Here is a 22127-nt window from a genome sequence, read left to right on the forward strand (position 1 = left end):
TTCCTGCAGGGAAGATTACAGCACAAACTGACGTGTCATCAAAAGGAATATACATTTAAAAGGACACCACACCCATTTTCCCAAATAACGATCTAAGGGAAAACTACACCCCTATGAATACATTATAGCATAGCTGCAAAGAAAGAGCCCGCTCCTAAAGACATTTTCTAATGTGAACAAATTCATCCACACCCAGAATGCCACGGAGAGAATCCTTCTGAGCCTAGTGAGGCAGTGCCTGTGGGTTAAGGAACGATTTTTGGTGTGAAATTTACAGTGTGAGCAACATCTCATTTTTTCTGACAGTTCTAGATATCTGTTGATAATTCAAAAGGCACTTGTTCCTATAATGTTCTGTCCTTGTGCCCTTGCTTTTGCGCCATTCTGCCTTAACCTGCTTCTCTTAGCAGTGCCCTTTGGACTGCATGTGTGATTTCCTGTAAGCTTTATTTATCCTTCAGGAAAATACATACTTTTATCCCCTGATTCAGAGGTTGAAGAGCCAATCCCAGAAGAAGGAATGGGTAGCTTCTGGCTGGCTTTTGTTTTCATTTTACTATTGCTTACAATAGCTGAAATTAAACTCAAAGTGTAAGGAGATATAAAAGAAATATTTTTTTGTTGTGAACTGATGAAAGGAACGTTCACTAATACTCTGCCAGTGTTCAGAGGAGGATGACTGTGAAACTGAGAGCAGCAAGTTGGGGAAAACAATGAATGCCTTTGTAGTGAAAAGAATACGTGTCTTTTTCCAGGGGAAGAGTACTTTAAAAGGAATTTCCATCTGTTGGAATAGAACATAATCAGAGTTAATCAGTTGTTTTCGTGTTTGGAGATTGTGAGTAGGCAAGGTGTGTACTATTACTTAATGATTTGTTTAGTGACAAATGTCTGGACAGCAATGACCAACCACTGTTTCAAAATCTTTCCCCCCTATAAGGAATTTTGCTACCAAGTGTTAGAGAAACTTCTCATCTCCTGTCTTCCAGCAGTTTTCCAAAGACCTATAAACTCATTCTTTGTACCTCCCATCTATCCCCTTTGCATGTGAGCTTATTCTCCCTCTCATCTATCCCCTTTGCATGCGAGTTTATTCTCCCTCTCATTGGTTTTTCCTTGGTACTTAGAAGTGCAACTAGTTCTGCCAGGTGTTCAGAAAGGATGAATTCCTCCCTGGAAGTGTGGAGAATGATCACTGGTGACAGTGTTGTTAGCCCTGTTTAACTTTTGTTATTTCAGTAACAGATGATTGCTACAGATGGGCAATGAACATGCAGAGCCATGGGCAACTGCGCAGCTTGGGATGGCATTAGACTGACTATATAAAGATCTGGCTTTAATTACACAGATAATTGTGCACCTTTTTCTGTCCCATTTCATTGTCCTCAGATCAGGGCTGGTAAAGTCTTATCACCTTCTTCTGCTCTTCTTCAGGATATGAAATGCCAGGCAAGGTCCTTCAATCATTAACTTCAAGGAGTTTGAGATTAGGTCTTTCAAACTGTGGGGGAGTCTTTTTGCCACTCTGATTTTATTTTGGATATTGCAGGTTTGTTGTGGAATTTGTCCTCCAATGACCAGCTGAAGCACCTGTTGATTAGAGAAGCCCTTCAGACACTGACAGAAGCTGTTCTCATCCCTTACTCGGGCTGGCCGGATAGAGATTACCCAAAATCAAGTGTTTTACCTGACCCTGATATCTTCTACAATGCCACAGGATGCTTGAGGTAAGCACTCAGTCTACAGGTACTCAAAACAATAGTGATGATAAAACAGGCCTGCATACTTTCTTTCTTGCTTTGAACTTTGATGGCTCCAAGAGAAAAGTCTGCACAAAGATCATATTTTGAAATGCCTCGCATGTATCAGACCCAGAAGAATTACTGCTCAATGCAATGAAAACAGCTTTCCTTATAAGGCTCTGATGTGTTAATTTGATGGGTACTCCACAGACTAAAAAGACCCATAACAGACGATAGTAATCAGAGGCCTGGTTGGAGCATAGTTGCATTGAATTCAAAGAGATCCTTCACAGAATAACAGTTGTTAGTATGATGCATAGTACTAGCCCCTGAATGATAATGATAGTAGCAAAACCAAAGCTTTTATAAACGGTTGTAGGAGTGGTATTATAAAGTAGCACTGGAGAAAAGCTAGCAGAAACTTCAGGACTATGTGAGCCTTTGAAAGTTATTTTAAGACTCTAGTGCCATGGTGTCCAAACCTTTTTCATCATACACCCCTGTCAATAAAAAGCTTTTGTGAACACTCCCTCAGTATATGTACAGTTATTTATTTATAGGTTTTATACAGTTACTGCTGTGCTAATATATTATGTGCATTAGAAAACATACATAAAAACAGAAACTAAAAAGGATGTTATAAAGATGAAATAATTACTGGTTTACTTTTTGAATTTTATTAATTAATGGGACAAAAATATTTCCTTCAGCACCCCAATGAACTGTCTTGTGTGCTTGTTGGGGAGACCAGTGCTCTAATATAGCATGGTGACATTTAAAGCCTAGATCTATAGTTGTATGATCTGCTGATACAAATACAACATTGACACTTTCATAGGATGTGAAGTTCTTTGACCCATATAATTCTCACTTATAACCCCTTTGTTAATAACTTTCATAAACAGTTCCTACTTTTGATTTCTAGAATTTATGAAACATAAGACGCAACTATCCATTGGAGTCACATAAAAATATGCCTACTCTACAAGTTCAAAATAATTAAGACTCTTAATCATAGCTTGTGTATGTGTCTATACTTCTGATTGGCTTAACAGATTTATGATTGTGTTGAAAACCATAATTGCTTCTCGTCTGGATTTATTACTTGGAAAGGGGACATGGTACCTACAAGCACATAGAAGTGCAGTTTTCAGCTGCTGCCAAAGATACCTACTTTGATGTATCATAATCTATAGCTAAACTGATTAGAAAATTACTTTACCTAAATTAGGAAAAAGGCATTTTCAATTTCCGTAGTAAGTCCTGCCCAACTTTTTGCACAAATTCAAGTGAATTGAGGACAGTTTGCAGCCATGGATGGAATAAAAGAATTACAGATGTGTATTTACTTTTGCAGTCAGCTAATAGCCTCATGAACAGAGCAGCTACTATAAAGAAATACCAAAGGCCTTAGTAAACACACCCCTAATTGGCTGAAGTATAAAAATTGCATCTTTAATAAAAACACCTTTAAAAATAACAGTGTTATTTTAATAACACATAAAAATGTGGCCCTTTGTGAGTTCAAAGTCATTGCACCTTAAGTAAAATCAAATATGTGTGAGAGATGCATGTCTTGTTTTCACATTAAAAAAATGCATGAATGGACATAGTTTGAAATAATTAATGAGTAATACATAAGTGCAAAGGCATAGCCTGAGTTTTAAGCTCTTCTTAGTAAAGTATAAGGAATTAAGTTTGAAATATAGAGGCTGGGAAGATGCCCAGTGTTGCCTTACACATACTTGCTTCGTTAACATGTCCTATAGCAGTGTAGTTGTATTTGTACTGAGTGAATTTTGACTCTGTAAACAGCTCTGAATCTGAGTCATGTGGTTTCAGAAGACAAATGAATTGCTAGCTGCCCAACAATACCCAGCAATGAAGCACCTTTTTCTGCAGGAACTCATATCAGCCCACTAACTACTAGTTAACTTCATCTCTAAGTAATAATGAAATATTATTTACTCTGATGGGTCAAAAGTAAATATTGAGAAACATTAACTACCCATAATAAAATCTCTCTAGCTAACACTAGTGGCGTTGTCTATGAAATGAAGTGGGTTGTCTTATTTCATATTAGTTAGTTCATGCTGCATTTGTAAAGAAACGAGTCTGGCTGTTAAGTGTGCCGTTCTGCAGTGGCATTACTTGATCCCCCACTACAATTGAAATCTGGAACCATCTCTTCTCTATGAGTCAGCCAAAGAGGGCACAGCATTATTCTCAGTTTTAGCATGGTATGATTTTTTTCTGAGCTTAATGGAGCAACTTGACATGACTTTATATGTGACAAATAAGGTGTAACAGTAGCCAAGTTGTTTTAAATTAAAGATTCTGGATGTACCTTACTCTGTACAGAAAGTGAGTTACCTAGATGCTGAAGGTTACATTACCTATTTTAAAAATATGATGTCCATATTCTAGTAATTATTTTTAAGAGCTTGGACCCTGAAAATTATAATTAGAACAAGAAGGGCTTGAAAATACACAGGTAGGGTTGATCTGCAGGATTGCCAACATCCTTTCTAGCAGAGAATAGTTTTTAGTGAGGCTTAACATATTTGTACAGACCAAATATCTGAGTTTTTTAAGATGAATCAGTTTGTGTCTCTTTATTTGAAATTAACATGCCTCCCAAATTAGGTCAGTAGAAGTATTCCTTCCATAAGTATTAATTAAAAAAATAATTAAAAAATCTCTGCACAAAGAAAAGTGGAAAACTAAAAGAATAGCACACTACAAAGCAACGTGTGCTACACTACAAAGTAAAAAGTACTATGCACTGGGGGAATGATGTTACTAATGAAGACGTTTAAAGGGTATATATTTTTGCCAGAATATAAATCTGTAATTAGTCTTCCCTTTTGTAATACTAACATGTTTGTTGTGCATGTTGATATAGTTATAGCCTGCAGCTTCTATTACAGGGTAAAAATAGTGCTTTGAAGTGCAATACATTATGCATAGTACATTACTTACTTATAGGAAAATGCCAAAACTTCTTTTCAAAAATTTACATACACCTATTTGACTGAAAAGGACACCCACTGTTCAAATCTAACACTATCGTCTGGCATAGGCATCTGCTCTGTGCCACACAGCTACCAACTAATAAATTAAAGCTCTCTTCATCCTCCTTACAGAATTTCAGGAGGAGAAGAGAATCCACATCTGGCAGATAATATTGCAGATACTAACACTGGAATGAGGGAATGACCAGAACACTCCCCGTTATGCTAACCAGTTACTGCCAGAAGTATTGTGGAGTCCTGAATCTCAGCAGCCTGTGTACGCAGTCACTGATAAGAAAGGCTGATGTTATAAGGATTTGTTAATCCCGTTCTCTAGGTCTGTAATTTGTCTTAAAGCTTTGCTTCTGAGATGGATTTACAGAAATTGGAGGTCACAAAACATAACATAATAAAAAAGAAGCTGTTTACACCACATATTCTGCATTAGCCGTTAGAATAAGTAATGGTGTTCTTCAGTCCTGAAATGTGATAAAAAGCACTGCATCCTGAACAGGAAGAGTAAGCCAAATCAAAAGACTTCACTTATTGCTTGAAAACAAGACAAACAAGTAAAGTTGCTGTATTAAAGTATCTAGAAAAGTGTTGCAGGCTTTTGCAGACAAGTCTTGTTGGATTTTAAAGGCAAAGGCACTTTTTCTTGTCTTGAAAGACCTACACATAACAGTTCTGTCTCCAGTTCCAATAAAAATGGGTAGAAATCTTGAAGATACTTAGCTTCCTCCTCCATATGCCTTCTCTGAGTCTGAAAGGGTAAGATGCCAACAGTATGCAGAATATATGGGTTTGAATATCGTTTTTGTACATAAGTGAATTTCTGACATGACTCTTCCTTTGATTAAAGGGAAGTCATTGTAGAAGCCTGTCTGTACCTTGAAAACTGATGATGATCTTGTTTCATTTTTACCTGTAAATACCTGTATCCAAAGTTCTGCAATAACGAACTTTTCAAAATTTATGTTTAGTGGTCACATTTCCTCCTGCAAAGTATTGCATTTAAGTGTTGGAGCTAGTAATCACAACTGCTGTGTTTCATTAGAGTGCTCCTTTTAACTGCTCTGTAACCGGAGCATCCTGTGGCCCTATGTATCCTAATTCTTCAAAACTCTGTAGACACCTATCTCTAGAGATACCTCTGTTCCTGGTTCCCCAGCTGGTAAAATAGTAGTAACACTTCCTTTTCATCATTATTGCCATGCTTTGTCTGTCCCAGTTCCCTTCTAAGGTCTTTGTGAATTACACAGTGACCCACAAGGACAGTGAAAAGATTTAATTGAAGTAAGCAATAGTATTGCATCTCAGACCAGAAGGCTGCATAAACATAAACTCCCATTTGTTCTGGAGAGAAGTAAAGCCATCATATGTTGGTGAGAGCATATGAAAAGCGTAATGGCAGCTCAGTTTCATAATGGAAACTACTAAGAACATAAAACAAATGACTGATGATAAGAAGTCTTTGAACCAAGGCCTCTTGAGTAGCACTGCCATTCCTTTAAGTTTATTTCCATCTATTCTTATCTTTTCTTGCCTCCTCTTCAGTTTATCTGCTCCCGCAGTTCCTGAAAGGAATTTTATTTCCAGCAAGCAGCTTTCAGCCTGGAGCCTGTAGTTACTAAATAGATCCCAAATACCTTTCCCTCCTTGTCACATTTTTGAACTATGTGAGGTATGAAGGGAACAGGATTTCCCAAACTACTTCAAGAAATTGTTACCACATAATTAAGTTCAAATTACTAGTTTTAGCAGAGTGAGTCTCAGGGGCAAGAGCCCCCTTCCTATTAGTCACATGGATCATTCACAACATTGCAAAAACCTTTCCCAAAGTAGTCAGCTAGTATGTAACCCAGTGCTGGCTTAAAGGGAGTACCCCTTTCATTTGGTGCCATTTGCAGTCTAACTGAACATACATTAGCATTGTTTCTTTCAAAATCACACGTGATTTTACAGTGTTACATTTCTTTGTATTTACCTCACATCTCTGGATCAAAACAACATTTCCCAATAGGAAATTAGATGATCCTCCACAAATGTCACAGGAACATGGACAAACAGCTGTTTTAGTTACAGATACATTTACACTGTGCATGTGCACAAGCAAGAACAGAAGCAGCAAACATGGGATGAGATAAATGATGCATGTAGATAGATACGGTGCATCCATATTAGCAAGTGATATAGTTTGGCACATCACCAAGATTACTATATATAAGCATGCTGGAAATCTGAGATTTGTAATAGTTAGATGACACCAAATTTTAAGTTCTGAGTCATTCAAAGGAGAACATCTCTATAAGCAGCAAACTCCCTAAGGCTGTGGTCTTCCCATGCTGCATTCTCCCAACCATTTAGTACCAATACAGGGTAGAGGTATCAGAAATTGGGTAGCAAAAGAATTCTTCTGTGATAAAAATCTTGATTTTGACTCCAGCTTATCTACTTTTCCCAGTGTACTTCTGATGGAATACAAGCAAAACAAACTTGCACAGCAGGCTTGATGTTTCCTAGGTAGCCATGAAGTCTCACCATGAGATTTGCCACAACCCACATTACTGAGCCAGCTCAACCATGGCCATTGCCCAAGCACTGAGATTTTAAAGGCCTCCAGGAGCTTCACTACAAGAGTCCAACTCCTGAGCTCAGAGGGGGGCATTCCAATTGTCAAGAGCCTCAGATCTTAGGAAGCCAAGATTTAGTAGTCAGTTTTGCAAGTTTCTAAGCAAAATGTTGCCACTGCTACAAAAAAAAAAAAAAGAAGAAAAAAAAAAAAAAAAAAAACACACCACCTTAAAAAAAAACCCAAAAAAATTTCTGTGATAGTCCTCAGGTGCCCCACCAAATTCATGCAAGACAGCAAGGCCAGGCGATGGCCTGTCCTTGCACAGCCACTCAGTATGATCGTAGTTGTCATAAATTCAGGGATTTTTTAGAATAATGTACTGTGACAGAATGAAATACTGGATCAGCTGAAGTGTCTTTGGCAAGAGAAATTCCACACTTATCTTTTAATAGTATTTTTAGTCCTTGTGCTTTAGAAGCTATTTTTGCTATGGACTAGAAGGGCTGTAGCATGTACATTTCTGTCACCAGAACCATAAACATATGAAAGTGTGACATGCCTCGAATGTGACACAGAAAAGGTAAAATTAAATTCCAATGTGATTATAGCAGACCGTATTGAGGAATCTGAATATTGATTCTGTGATACATAATTCCATGGAAGAATAAAAGAACTCATAAATAGAGATATTGTGAAGAGCACGACCTAAAGTAAAACTACAGTTACGATGAATTAGTATTTAATTTGAATGTGCACTTCCCAGGGGAAAATAAAAACAGAAACACGTTGCCAGTATGTAAACCACTACACCCATTTTACAATCACAAGCCACAGGAAAGTTTAATGCTGTTACTTACAGGCTTGGTCATTAATAAAATTTTAAACCATTACAATTTCTAGTGGGTAAAGTAAGCATGCAAAATAAACACCCTGAAACTACCTAAAGGAACATGTCCCTCTCTGTTTGTGATGGATGCTAAGATTGGGTTATATTTAATGTTACTTCAAATAAAGAAGCTGGAATGTGATACTGCATGCAGCCTTTTGGCCAGGAAAGCTGTGGGAGTCTGAAATAATGAGGCCTAGGTTTATAATTCCAGCATTCCATAATTCAGAGTTTGTTCAGTTGTAAAAATAATTACACCCCAAAATTGTAAGTGTTGTTACCTTCTTGGTAATCAGTAGCTTATTTAGAGCCAAAATTGAAGGAGCAAGTATGTGTTTGGCTTTTCAAGAGTTTTAAAATCATTTTCATAATTCATTTTCAAGTCATACCTGGGTTACCGCAAAGCACAGGAAATGTTACTTGAAAGCCAGGCAAGTAGTGGCTTCCTTTGGGTCTGAAGGAAGCAGGAAGCATGCAGAGCTATGTCTGAGCCACTGTGGTAGAACAGCAGAAGGCATCTGCAGAAGGCATCTGGCATTTCCCTCTCTGACTGAGCAGCTTCTAGTGGCTTCAGCATTTTTCTGCTTAGATGCCAGCAGCTTCTCTGGGAAGCTGGGAATCAGCTGAGCACAGTGTATTTTTAACTCTTCCTTATCTCACACTGCTGGCCTAGCAGTGATGGCAGGCACATTGTGATTCACCTCCTCAGCCTCTCACCCAGCAGTGGGGCCAGGCTGCTGCTCTGACCTACTGGCTCAGCTGATTGCCTTCCCTTCTTGCCCACTAGCACTCCTCGGAGCATTTCCACAAACACATGTAAATTTAGCCCCATAACTGACTTCAATTGTCTTGATATGTTAATTTCAAAATGTTGCTAGAGCTCTCAGAATGTGTTGTCTCTTGATGGGGCATCTTGGATGGCAAGCTGATTTGATGTAGGTAAATGATAAAGAACATTTGTGTGTTACGGGTATTTTTACAGGTAACATTCCTCTGATATTTTGACATAGCTACTGTCTTAAATATTAAAAATATAATTAAAAATTGAATAAAATACACACACACATTAAAAAAATCCAGTTTGGTTTACTGTTTAAAAAGGATTAATTCAACTCTGAGATAAAGATGTGACTCAGGTCTTCCATTATCCATCCAAACACAACAGTTTGTTTTTCTGGAGTATTTGGTTTTGTCTGGGAATGCACTAAAGTGAAAGTTTTACCTAGCCAAGGCTCAGATTCTCGTGACAGCTCTGAAGAAAGGAAGCAGTCAACGTTAACTTTAGTATCTTTAAAATTTAGCTAGGAAAGATTGTCAGAGGAGAAAAGTCTTTGACTGAATCTTTGCTTATCAACGTATTCCTTTCTGTACAGAAATATGAGCTCTGCTGGCCCAGAAGGAAGGAAAAAGATGAGAGAATGTGACGGCTTAATTGATTCTCTTGTGTATTATATTCAAGGAGCTATTGCAGACCACGAGCCTAATGACAAGGTATTCTTTGAGATGAAAGGTCTTGTCCTAGGGGAAAACCAGTGTTCAGAAACAGTTGTGATGTAATTGCCAAACTTATTTCCAGAGCTTTTAGAACTGCTACCTAAGATGTAAGTCCAGGAAGAAGCTTTCTGAAGTATTTATATCCTGCAATCTAAAAAAATAACATACCTTAGCATTGGGAAAACATTTTCAGAAACACCAGAGAGAGCTAGAAACTTCTCTTTCTTTTTAAAAGTTACATAAAATCACAGCTTTCAGAGAAAACACCTAGAGAATCAGTACTATCAGTTTAGCTGTCTCAGGGAGGTAGCTAAGCTAGAAGCTTAAAAAATTAATCTGGTTACTCTCCTGTATATACTTAGTGCTATATACCCCTTAGGAAATGAAGAACATAAATCGCTTTGGTTGGCAGTGTAATTAAGGAGTTTGAATCATTTTGAATGGGATTCATTTTTCTAAGGTATAGTTATACTTGCTGCGTAAGCTAGTAACTACAAGGACATAGACACCTCCAGAAGCCAGTTGCTTTCATTTTCGTCCTCCCATCATTGCCTGCAGATAAACCCAGAACGTTGCTTAAACAAGGTGCCTGTCTTAAAGCTGGGTGAAGTTGGGTGAGAAGATCAGCCGTCACTCACAAGAAGCTTAGCCTCAGCAAGTGAGGCACTTCTAGTGTTCCTGCTATGACTTGTGCTGTGTAGTGGCAATTACTGCACATTTATAGCTCTATTCTAGGATTAGTTACTTGAGCTTCTCCATCTCCCTGTATTCAGTGCCATTAGCTTCAGGGAGAATACAGCACATTACATTTGTGCCAGTAAATCCCTGCTGCATTTTGTCTTAAAACTACTCATTCCTTTTACTTTCAAATAAGGAGGGACTGGTAATAAAGCTATTTGCCACTAGACTCATCACTCAGAAATTGTAGACCCAACCTTAGCTGTGCCGAGAAAGGCACCTATAATTAAAAAAAAGCATTCTAGCTTATTCTTTAGGAAAGATACAAAATTTCCCTTTTGCTGATGCTACGGTGTGTTGTGTACGTGATTACCTTTACTGTTAAGCTCTTAAACAGTCCTCGGCACACTTCTGCTCTGTGCCAAATAGCACTCGCCCAAACAATTCCCAGGCACAATTCAGGAATTATAATGTCCCAGGACCATTTCCAACAGGCATGCACCCTGCTCTGAATACAAGCCATGTGTGCCAATTGGCTTCTGTGCTCAGGAACATCCTAGGGCATGTTTAATTCATGAGTGTAAATGCAGTCTTGTGGATCACTGGCACAAAGAATGTCTTCTGCAAGACATTAGAAGCTGAAGTTTGTTGCTGAAGGTTCAAAAATGAAAGCTCTTCTCGAGCCTATGCATGTCCCTTCATCATATGCCAAAGCTTTCAAGATTTCTATTCTTTTGTTGTTTTAGGCCACAGAGAACTGTGTGTGCACTCTTCACAATCTTTCCTACCAGCTAGAGACAGAGCTCCCTGAGAGCTATGCCCAGAGCATATATATGCAAAGAAGAAATACTTCTAGCAGTGATAAAACACCGGGCTGTTTTGGAACACGAAGCAGAAAAGTAAAAGAGGTAAAGCATATGTTTAGTTACATCTCATCTTGTCAATCAGCTGTAGCAGCTTCTGGAGAATAAAGATGTAATCTGCTTAGCAATCTGTTATTGATGTTATCTAGTAATGTGACACTTATTTGCCCCCAAAATGCAAATTTATAATAACACCCATAGTAATTCATTGTTTCATTAGATGAGGAATACTGCCACTCAGTTTCATCACCTCTGATGGTTCTAAGTGGTACCTGTACTGTGCACGGAAATTGTGCAAGTGCCCCGCCAAAAAGTGGGTGTTGTGACAGTTTCACCAGTAAAACCAGCACAAGGTGACTTGCCACTTCCGTGAGTTGCTAGCATTTGGGCTACTTCAGGACCTCTTCTTTTGATGCCATGTGGTACAAATATTCTGGTGACAGGGCATTGTTGGAGGAAAGCAGGTACTAACGGAAGGTAGAAGTGAAATAAAAGGATTTATGACCTTTCCCCACCTATTGGTTTTGCTGGAGTGTATTTTGCCTTCTTCTGTTCCATCCACAGTACAATTGTAGCTGGCCATTTCTGTTTCTCCTTGGTCTCAGCCCCTAGGGTCAGTTGCCGAGAGATGAGAAGCAGCTTCCCCTGCACCTATCTCCTCTTTCTGGATGGAGAGGCCAGTATAGTTAAATATTGAAATTTTACATGTTGTCATCTGAGCTCACAATGTGAAAATCTGTGTATAACCTGCTCATAGAGAGGTACAAAATGGCTAGTTTAGTTTGTGATGCAGTAAGTCATATAATGTCAGTGTTTCTAAAGGCTTGATCTGTTTGCATGTTTAGAAGCAGCAGGACACACCGCTACCTGAGGAAAAGAGCAATCCCAGAGGTGTTGAATCACTCTGGCATTCCACACTGATTAGGATATATCTCTCCTTAATAGCAAAAAGTACCAGAAACTATACCCAGGAAGCATCCTTGGGAGCTCTTCAGAACCTCACAGCTGGCACTGGACCAGTAAGTCAGCTTTTTTCTTCTTCTTGTTTTCTAATTCTTAATGTGAATGTATATTGTTCAGGGCTGCAGTGCAACATGCTCACTGCACTGAGCTCAAATGGCCACTGATGAGTCACAAGCTAGCAGACATGATCAAGGAAATCAAAGAATATTGAAGGGAAAGTCATAACCAGCAGTGAAGCTATTTCTTGCTTGGCAAATACTGATGCTTCTCACCCTGTGTACTCCTCCATATGTGGAATTTGCTAATTCATTGCACAACAAGGGATGAGTAGATACATGTTAAAGGCACCACAAAAGTGATTTCATGGAATATAATCAGTCCCATGGGGAGAAGAAAGCTTTGACACAACCATAGATCACTTTTGTGGTGAGGAAACTAATGACTTTTGTCTGGTGAACTGGCCAAAGAGGACATGGGAGAAAGAGGGCTTGAAACTTCTTTTATATCACCTGCTTGAATTGATGTAGGGTTTTTATGAGGCTATGCATTCACGGTAATGACACACTATTGCTGCATGCTGTATAACAGATGCCGTTTTCAGTGGCCCGAACTGTTGTTCAGAAGGCGAATGGCCTTCCAAGTATTCGAACTATGCTGCATGTAAGCCACCCGACAGTAAAGAAGACAGCAGTCTCACTGCTCAGGAACTTGTCCCGCAACACCTCTCTTCAAAGTGATATAGGTGAGCAAAGACTCATTGTCTCTTGGGCTTCCTCAGCTCTCTTTGCCTTAAAGTTTCCTTTTCTAAAAAAAGAAATGTGCAAAAAGCTGATGCATGAGTTTAGTAGTTTTTTAGGGCAGACACTTGAAGTCACTACACAGGGCTGAAAATAACAGTTCTGACTAAGAAAGACTCTAACCTCAAGTTTTCACTAGTGTTCCTCGTCAGAGACTTTCATTGATATTACTTTCAAAAATACATAATGGAAGTAAAATCTATACAGATTTGGAGAGGGAGTTTTTCTTCTGCTTAAAATAGGTAAAAGAGAGTGAGTCCTGAGTTCTGTATTGTCACAGCTATGTAATCCTTTGCAAGGAATCATACAGCATCTATAATTCTTCAAGCAAACATTGTATTTTCTTCTTTTAGACAGAAAGCTTTGTAATCTTGAAGTTTACAAAGGTTTTATACAGAAGTTTTTTGAGAATGGAAGCTAGAAGGTGGTACAGGAAAGATAGCTCAGGCTTTTTAGGGGACCTTATTTCCAAAATATTATTATTATTTTCACATCAGAAGCCATTTCTATTCTGAGTAGTCTCATCTAAATTTAATGTATATTTGAATTTTTTTCTGCTTATGGGATAAAATCAAGGCACATTATTTGTTTTACTTTGTTCCCACCAAAGGGGAGGAGATGTGGAAATTACAGGCACACAGCTGGCTAATGGGGACATTAGCCTCCAGAATTCTGCAGAACAGTCTCCTGGGCAATGTTTAATCCTTGGAGAACATTCCCTGTTAATGCAAATACTGTAACATGTTGTTGGGTTGATTTCAAAGGGATAATCCATATGGTGTTAAAAATTACAAGTGGTGAATCCACCAGTAAAAGTATGAATTTTGTTTCTGTTCTAACTTACAGCTAAAGAAGTTTTGCCTGATTTGGTCTCGATACTTCCTGAGACAGTCCCGGGGTCTGATATTGTCTGTGAAACCACGGCATCCATCTGCTACACCTTGTACAATCTGACACAGAGCAGTTCACACAATGCACGGCTTCTCCTGAGTGCTGACGGCCTACCGAAGATTATTACCATCAGCATGAATGACAGGTAAGATGGTTGAGACACCTTCTCCTCTCCGTTCTGCTTTCCCTGGGAGAAAAAAAGAAACTGCATCCTCTGCCACTTGGAGGATAAAAACACTGCATCACAAGGTACAGGACAGCTTAAGCAAGTGACTGTGATGTGAGTAAAATTGCACGTGTTTGGAAATACGGAAAAAACCTCTTATAGCAACTGTTCCGTCCACAGCTAAATTTGCCATGTTACAGCATTTTAAATAACTCTTCGGAAGATAACTGCACAACATTATCTATATTCTGATATATACAGTGACTGACCAGCAGATCTTATCTGTCCCCAGAAAATTTCTATCTTTCATGTTCCTTGTAACATAGTCCTGATAATCTTTATCAGTAAAGTGCAGGGATACATTTTACAGAACCTACTGAACTGTACTTTAAAAGATGTTTATAAAGTGGCATTTTAGAGAATAGATTTGAAATTCCTGTAATTATTCTTCAACATGTCAATACATGCAACCAATATTTACTCAGATGTATTAATGTATTTATGAATATGAATAATTATTCTGTTTGCCTTCCTCCCTTTTTACAAAAGGGTAGAGGAAATTCATCTCAGCAAAGGAAGCCCTCACGAAGTCCTAAATACTTTAAATCCCATCTAACTAACCCGAGATTTTACCTGATAGAAAGATCCTTTCAAATGGTTGTTATGCTGAGGAGTATTTTCCTCAACTGAAAATTTCTAGTATGATAGCTGCTCTAAGATGAAGGCTATAAAGTAGTTAATTTCTCCCAAATGTTGAAGAATTAGTCAAGTAGGGAGTCATGTTTCCTTTTTTCTTCAGTAGTCAGGACAGCATGAAACGTGCTAGAATGCCTGAAAAGCAGTAAACCAGCACGTAGGAGGAAAGAGGCAGAAAAATGCTACAAGGTTACATTTGCTGAAGTCTGAATATGCACTGTGATTATGACATGGGAATTTCAGATATTTTATCATTCTTTTTGCAAAATTGCAGTAACGTGTTCAGCAAGGCTAGTAGGGCTGCTTCAGTCCTCCTCTACTCCTTGTGGTCACATACTGATCTTCACAGCGCTTACAAAAAGGTAAGATCTGGGTTGGAACAAAGATATGTAATCTGTTCTTTCGGACCTAGAACCCTCTCATTTGTCCTCTGGGGCCCTTAGCACTTCTGCACTGTTAAGAAACAGCCTATGACAGGGTTTCATGTGGTCTCTGAATTTGGTGTTCCTGTTACTTGTACATAATGCTGCACAAGTAATGCATGCCCTTGATTTTTACTCATCTTTGTTCATATTCTTTCCTTCTGTGGTTTTGTATCCACTGGCAAAGTTTCTGAAAAATGTTGCTTCTGCCTGCCAGAAGTGTCCGATGGTGAGAAGTGATGCGCAGTAGGTGTCCATCCACCGCTGACTGGACCAACCTGACACACAGGGCTAAGGTGCCAGAAAACCAAAAGAAGGGCGAGGCAGCTTCCTGCTGTAAAACCAGAGCAGTCTTGTTGTTTGTATGGCCTGGGAGCCCAGGTGTTAGTTATATTCAAATAAAAAGCTACCGCCTGGCAAAGGTGTTGGCAAATGTTCACTGCCACAGTCAAAATCAAACAAAAAATGACCGACATGAATCATCCAACAAACCAGTTTGTGTCTTTCCTGTTGAAGTTCTAAGACTGCTTTTTTCAACACACAGCTGGGTTAATTTCAACCTACCTACCTTCAACCCTGCATTTCAAATTGTTTTCATTCCTTGTTCTCTTGCTGTTCAGTATTTCTGACACCTAAAATTCCCTATTACCTAAACTTATTAAATTTTTAAAAACTCTAGGCTTTAGCATTTATTACTCAGCTTATTTCTTCTTGTAGATTTTTTGTTAAAAATTGCTCAGAAAAAGTTACTTAGTGTAGTATCCTTTAAGAGTCTTGCATCACACAGCAAGTACACTGCCCCACAAGCCAGAAAGCTGCATTCAGGAAAACGGGTGCTCTACCTATATAATCTCTAACTTGATTTTGTTGTCTCTGCTTGTTTGCAACTATATTTCTGACTTTAATGTACAGCAATATCCCTAATGACACCAATTTTTTGAAGTCACAGGTGCATACAGTGGGTATGCCTGTAAGACACATTTGTCAGATCTGAGTTTCAAAAAACACTGATTACTTGCTGTTCTTGTGCAAATTGGGTCCCTTTAGAGATACCAGGTATGGCACTAAAAACCGCAGGCCAACCAAATGGCTAGATGTTTTTGAAAAGTCAGTCTAATAAGCAACAGAAATCACTTGATCAAACGAGACTGATAAAATACTGAGTCATTTTGGCATTGCCCTGTAGTCTTTCTTCAGATAACGTTAATCTCAGCTGACATTAGTCACCTAAGAGTTACGAGTCTGTAGAACTGACGGAGAAGAATAGGCTCCTGGTACAGTCAGTGGAGAGAGTTAAGCAAATCCAGTGATTCATCGTCTCTCCTATCTTAGACTGAATGGAATCCCTCCTGAGAGATTCCTGTTCTGTCTCTGCTGATTGCAAAGGACTCTGCCTAGACCCCCCCACCATGGCTCCATATATAGCTTTTAGGCAGCTGAACCCACCTTCCCTTGCAGAATTGGTACTGAAGATAATGAATTATTCTGTTTCTTTCATTCCAAAGGCTGACTTTAAGAAGGCAGATTTCATCAATACCCGGACCACAAAAGCCTACAACTCACTAAAAGATTGAATCAGAGCATAACACCACTGAAGACAAGTGAGATCATACATCAGTTAACATGACTATCTTCACAGTGTTGCCACCACGAACCAGGAAGTATCTCGGAGAAAAAAAAGAGGCTGATTTTATATAAGACTGGAGTGACCAGAGGGTAGCTGTTTTGTGTTTTTAATCCTAATAACCTTGTTATCACTGTATATATCAATATAAGTATAACCAAAGATGGATTCTTCAGAATGCCTGAGGTGACATTTCATCCAGGTTTATCACCATTCAGTCAGAGCTTCAGACCTTTGTCTTTAGTCTAACAGGCATGTATACACAGAGGTTTGAAATGCTGATTAACAGCAAATTCTTTTCAGACTGTTTTATACATATAGTTTTCTACAGTAGATAAGCATCAAGTGCAATGCTCAGGAGATAACAGTTTTTCACTCTTTTGTTTCTTCCCACTTGCTGAATAAGAATCTCCAGATTCTGTGAGTATACACAAGGAGCTGTTTCACTGCTTGCATTATAAAAGCACCTATGAAGTTAAAATGATTATTTTTGTATTGCTCGTATTCAAGAGCTCACTGGTTCTTACGTCTCTTTCGTTTGAGATTCCATTAGCAACAGCAACAAAACTGATTTTAAATAGGTCTTATTCCTTGCTTCTCTTATCCTCCTTACCATGGCTCTTGGATTTAATAACAGTGTCCAGGAAGGGGTTTTTTGATTAGAACCACTGTGTTTCAAATGCTGTTTCAGACACTTTGGGCTGAACTTTGAACTGTCATTCTCGGCGAGTTAGTGGCAGCATTATTTGCCAGTGGTTAAGTGCTTATTTTAAGAAAATTGTATTTTCAAAACAATTCTGTTGATAATCTGTATACAGTAAAGGAAGTAAATTCTTGCCTTTATTTTTGAGGTAATATATACACACATACAAGAGGTTAGGCTTCATGCTGCTTAAGAAATTAATCTGATCCTGCTTCACATTCTCTCACTTGAACTCATCATCCTCCCGACAGCAATTATGTGCAGTGTGATAACTGAAGGACTGTGTTTGCACATGTGGGAATACGTAACAGGAGGAGAAAAATTCCAAAGCACCTAAAGTCTGTTTCCCTCAGAGAGGGAAAAAAAGCACTAAAAAACACCATTTGATACCTTCCATAAGCAAGTTTCATATTAACAAATGAGTAATTTAATTGTCTGTTGTACCAATAGGAAATTTATATATAAATATATAAACCTCTGTGGATTAGATTATCATCTGACATGATCTGGCATTTCTCTTCTGAAATCAGGGAAATAAGCTACATTCATGGCAACAACACTTTGGCATATGTATTTACAAGCCTCCTCACATGAATGGAGCCTGTCCTGTACCCCCATGTTGAACTGCTGGCACAGGACCTTTTGCAGCTGTTCTTATCTAGAAAGGGGTGCATAATCCTTAAAGTAGGGACCTCACTGGGGAGATCATCACTTCACTTTGACACTCCTGGCCAAAGGTCTAGCTCAGAAACTTACCAACTGCAAATTGTGACATTGCACTGTCCAAACATATTTTGAATATCAGGGAGCTAAATTCTGCTGGTAGATGCACATAGTTCTCACAGGGTTCCTAGGAAGTCCCACACGTGCCTACAGAACAGAACATGTCCTGGGGAGGTAAGCAAACAATCCTGTTTTCCCATCACAGATCATTTTCATAGGCCTGTTAGTCCTACACATTTGCTTTGAATAACTCAAATCAAATGCATTCCAGTAAGAGGTTTTAAAAATACTAAATTTTTTTTAGGAGGTCGTTTTCAAAATACTCCAGGTCCAAAAACAACACAGAGGAAGGGAACTTACAGCACCGCATGTGGAGGAAATTGTTTTTGTAATTTTTTAAAATGTAATAGAAAACAGACAATTAAAATCTAATTTTTTTTCTTCTAACTTGTTAACCTAAGTAACACTGCATATGCCGTGAATGAATAAGCACCAGAAAACCTGGACAAGTCTACTTTTACTGCTCAAAAGCTAGCAGTAGGCAAAACTAATATATGAAAAGTAACCCTGAATATGGAGTAGCATGGGAATGAAGAACTGCAGACTAAAGATCAGAAAAGGGACTTTTAGAAATGGTTTCATTCTGTGAAACAAAACACCAATGCTGGGTATTTTTAAATGTCCTACTTAATATGTCTATCGCCCTGTATGGTGTCCCTAAGAAGGGGATGCAAACTTTTTTGGGGCTGTTTCTATTGATTCCATGATATTAAAGGTCTTTTCCAACCTAAATTATTCTATGATTCTATGATACTGTTCCTTTAAAATCAAGTCACAAAGGAGTATATTAGACCTGGCAACAACTGAAAGCCATAAACAGAGATGAGGAACAGTGACACACCTTATTATGACTGATCTCCTACTTGTATGTAATCAAAAACATTTCGCAGTACTCCAAAGAAAGCAAAGAATGTTAGTCAGAGAAATAATAAAGTGTTTTCTCTAATGCAGAATATCTGTCTTTGGTCTTTGTTGTTATTCATGAGATGCAGTAAATGTATTTTCAAGTCTGAGCCCTTCCTTTAAAAGGGCAAATTCATTTTAAAATTAAATCTAGATAGAGAGACTTATAATTCTCTAAAAGAGGAGGGTGTTACTGGAGGCAAGCTGTGTAATGCTCTTGTGGCATCAGACTCCTCCTGTAAATAACTTGTTTTTATTTACAAGATCTGTTAAAGCTTTCTTTGTCTAGTGTCACTGACCTACCAAAGCACCTCGGATCTTTAGCTTTCACTTCTCTTAAACTGCTGTTTGCCAGTAAACTTTACCATGGGCCATATTACCACTGGAGATTTCAAACATAATCATCCGCACCATAGTCTTGTACTTGGGAAATATAACCTTCTTACTTACAGAGAGGAGATTTGACTTCAAACACAGTCAATAGAGTCCAGAAAGTTTTTGGCTGAACGAGGAACTGACCCCAGGTCTTCTTGTCTTCAGATAATGTTCTAACCACAGCCCAGTACAACTAGCTTTCACTGAACTGTTTTAGTAGAAACTATTAATTAGTATGGATAATGTTGTAGTAGATAACAGTAAACATAGACATTAATTCATTGCCAGAGAATTAGTCATTCCTTTCCTCATTTCATCTCCTGCCCTTCTTCTGCTGTCATTGCTCCTAAATATTAGTGCTTTTTCTTCTCACTCCCTTGCTAAATAGAATTAATCTGTGTAAAATATTGCATTATACTGTGCACTGACATGGAGTTTGGGTTACTTGGCTTTTTTGTAGGGTTTGTCTTTTGAGTAGGAACATGCTGTCCATTAAAAAAGGTTCAACCCTCCCTTCTGCGCCTATATAAAACTGCAGGTGACAGGAAGTGGCACCATCATGAGCCACAATACAAGAATCCAGACCTTTCACTAGTTACTGCTTAGCCTGGCAGTAGGTCCTCAAAAGGCAACTCATTAAAGCTGAGGGTATCTCAGGCTGCCAGTCTGCTTGTTACCATGTTTAGCCCTTAGGCTCCATCTTGCCAGAAGCATTATGTGTTCTTGTCTTTAGGGTCCAGGACCAAAAAGACCAACAGTATCACTCACACCCCTCTTGGGAGGTGGTTAATGAGATAGCCCAAGGAGCACAGTCACAATGTGAATCACGCACAAGCTTTGCAAAGTTGCGAGACTGGTATTTCCCAAGTTCTTTCAACTCCAGCAGATGCTCTTCCATTCTTTTACTTTAATTGTCACTGATTAAAACCTCAGTTTACATTCATGACTCATACTCTAGACCCAGCCCACGAGGAAGATAATATGACCTTAAACCATCATCTAATATGAGACAAAGATCTGGATAGAGCAGCAGAAATCAGACTGGAGAAAATGCACATTTGAGCTTAACATCACAATTCATCAAGGACAAGGCTTGAAGAATCAGGTTGTTAATATAACTATGTGAGTTTACACCTAGCATATTGTTTTAGATGTTGTATGGCATCTACCTATTGAAAATGCAGCAGGAAGATTTGTACAAACATATGAAAGACATAAAGGGTTTTATTGCAGATAGCATACATAGATCAGGATTTTGCAATTCTTTACAGCCATACTTTACATATTTTAATAGGTTTGCATATGATGAGGAAATAAACCCATTTTATGTCATTTAAGAGCCAAAAACATTTAACATACATATTAGAGGTATTGTCAGCTCAGGATCAGAAATTAAAGTTTGCTTGCATCCTTTCTTCCAGCGCGGTGTCCAGTGTGACTGAAAAGAATTCAAGTTTAGGAACTTGACATTTGCTATGAATTTTTCTGTTATTCAACCTAAACTCCCATTCCCATTATTTGTATCCTGTAATTCTTAATGACATTTCAGACCAGCCTAAATATCCACATATACATACAAAGAAAAAAAGAAAGAAAATAAAAAAAAAAGGAAGCAGGCATTTGCCTTACATGTCTTTAGCAGCTACAGTTTAGAGCCAATATTTTGAGCCAAATCCCCACAAGGTATCAGGGTCTTCTGAGCATGCCCATGGTCACAGAGCAGGCATCACCATGACCGTGAAAGGGAGTAGGGGCACGAGCTGCAAATACAGTGCTTGTCATTAGGCTCTTTTTTTCCATGCTGAACACATATTCCTCCCAAAATTGCACAAGACCCTCTCTTACCTATGCCTTCATTTTTGCAGTCTCTAAGCTCTAACCAGCTATAGAACTATGAACCAAGATGCCATCCCTCACACTTTGAAGGGTGTTGGCCTCAAAAGTCTCCAGCCTGCTTTTGCTTTCTGGGGCTCAGAAATACACCAGTATTTAGACATCTAAGAGCCCCTGTAACTTAAATTAGAGACTTCAGGTCTGTCTCAGCTCTGGAAAGATTTAAGGGCATTGTTTGACCTACACAAATATGCCTTACTTTGTGTTCACTAGGAACTGGAATAGCCAAGCCTGAGCCACTGGGCAAACACAAAAAACAATTAAGAGCGAAAGGGGCTTTTCTAGCTGCTGCCTGAGAGGGTAAATATCTTTCAGAAAGTTCAGAAACTTTCTGAAGCCCATGAAGGTCATAAAATAATGGGCCCCAGCCAGAATAGCTATGTTTGGCTTGGAATATCAACAAAATAAATCATCAGTGTTGTAGTGTCAGTGTTGAACTCTGCTTGGAAAGCACACTGTGCCTCAGGATACATGAGCACACTTGAGTTTAATTCAAAACACTGGACATTGGGCAAAGCCCAATTTAAAAAAATGTGCACAAGTCTAAGCCCCACACAACTCCATCCAAGGCTGGAGAACATTGGATGTGGAATACAGGATGAATGATCTGTAACAGATTAAAACAGACTGTATAAAAGAAAGCTGTTGGCTAAAAATGG

At 38.6% G+C, this 22127-nt stretch overlaps 1 protein-coding gene across 1 annotated transcript in view; it reads left to right on the forward strand.

Annotated features, from left to right (window-relative positions):
- PKP2 (plakophilin 2) overlaps positions 1 to 19250 on the forward strand; it is a 43674-nt gene extending 24424 nt beyond the window's left edge. The window contains 8 exon segments of the mRNA XM_061372015.1: positions 1550 to 1727; positions 9591 to 9708; positions 11136 to 11297; positions 12098 to 12271; positions 12804 to 12957; positions 13859 to 14048; positions 15040 to 15127; positions 16693 to 19250. Coding sequence (XP_061227999.1) covers positions 1550 to 1727; positions 9591 to 9708; positions 11136 to 11297; positions 12098 to 12271; positions 12804 to 12957; positions 13859 to 14048; positions 15040 to 15127; positions 16693 to 16761 — 1133 coding nt within the window. The 3' untranslated portion in view covers positions 16762 to 19250.
- The last annotated feature ends 2877 nt before the right edge of the window (positions 19251 to 22127 follow it).

This window comes from Neopsephotus bourkii, unplaced genomic scaffold (genome assembly GCF_033783945.1).
Source record: "Neopsephotus bourkii isolate Nb327-2 ecotype Australia unplaced genomic scaffold, CSIRO-AGI_Nbou_v1 NB_1589, whole genome shotgun sequence".
NCBI lineage: Eukaryota > Metazoa > Chordata > Aves > Psittaciformes > Psittacidae > Neopsephotus > Neopsephotus bourkii.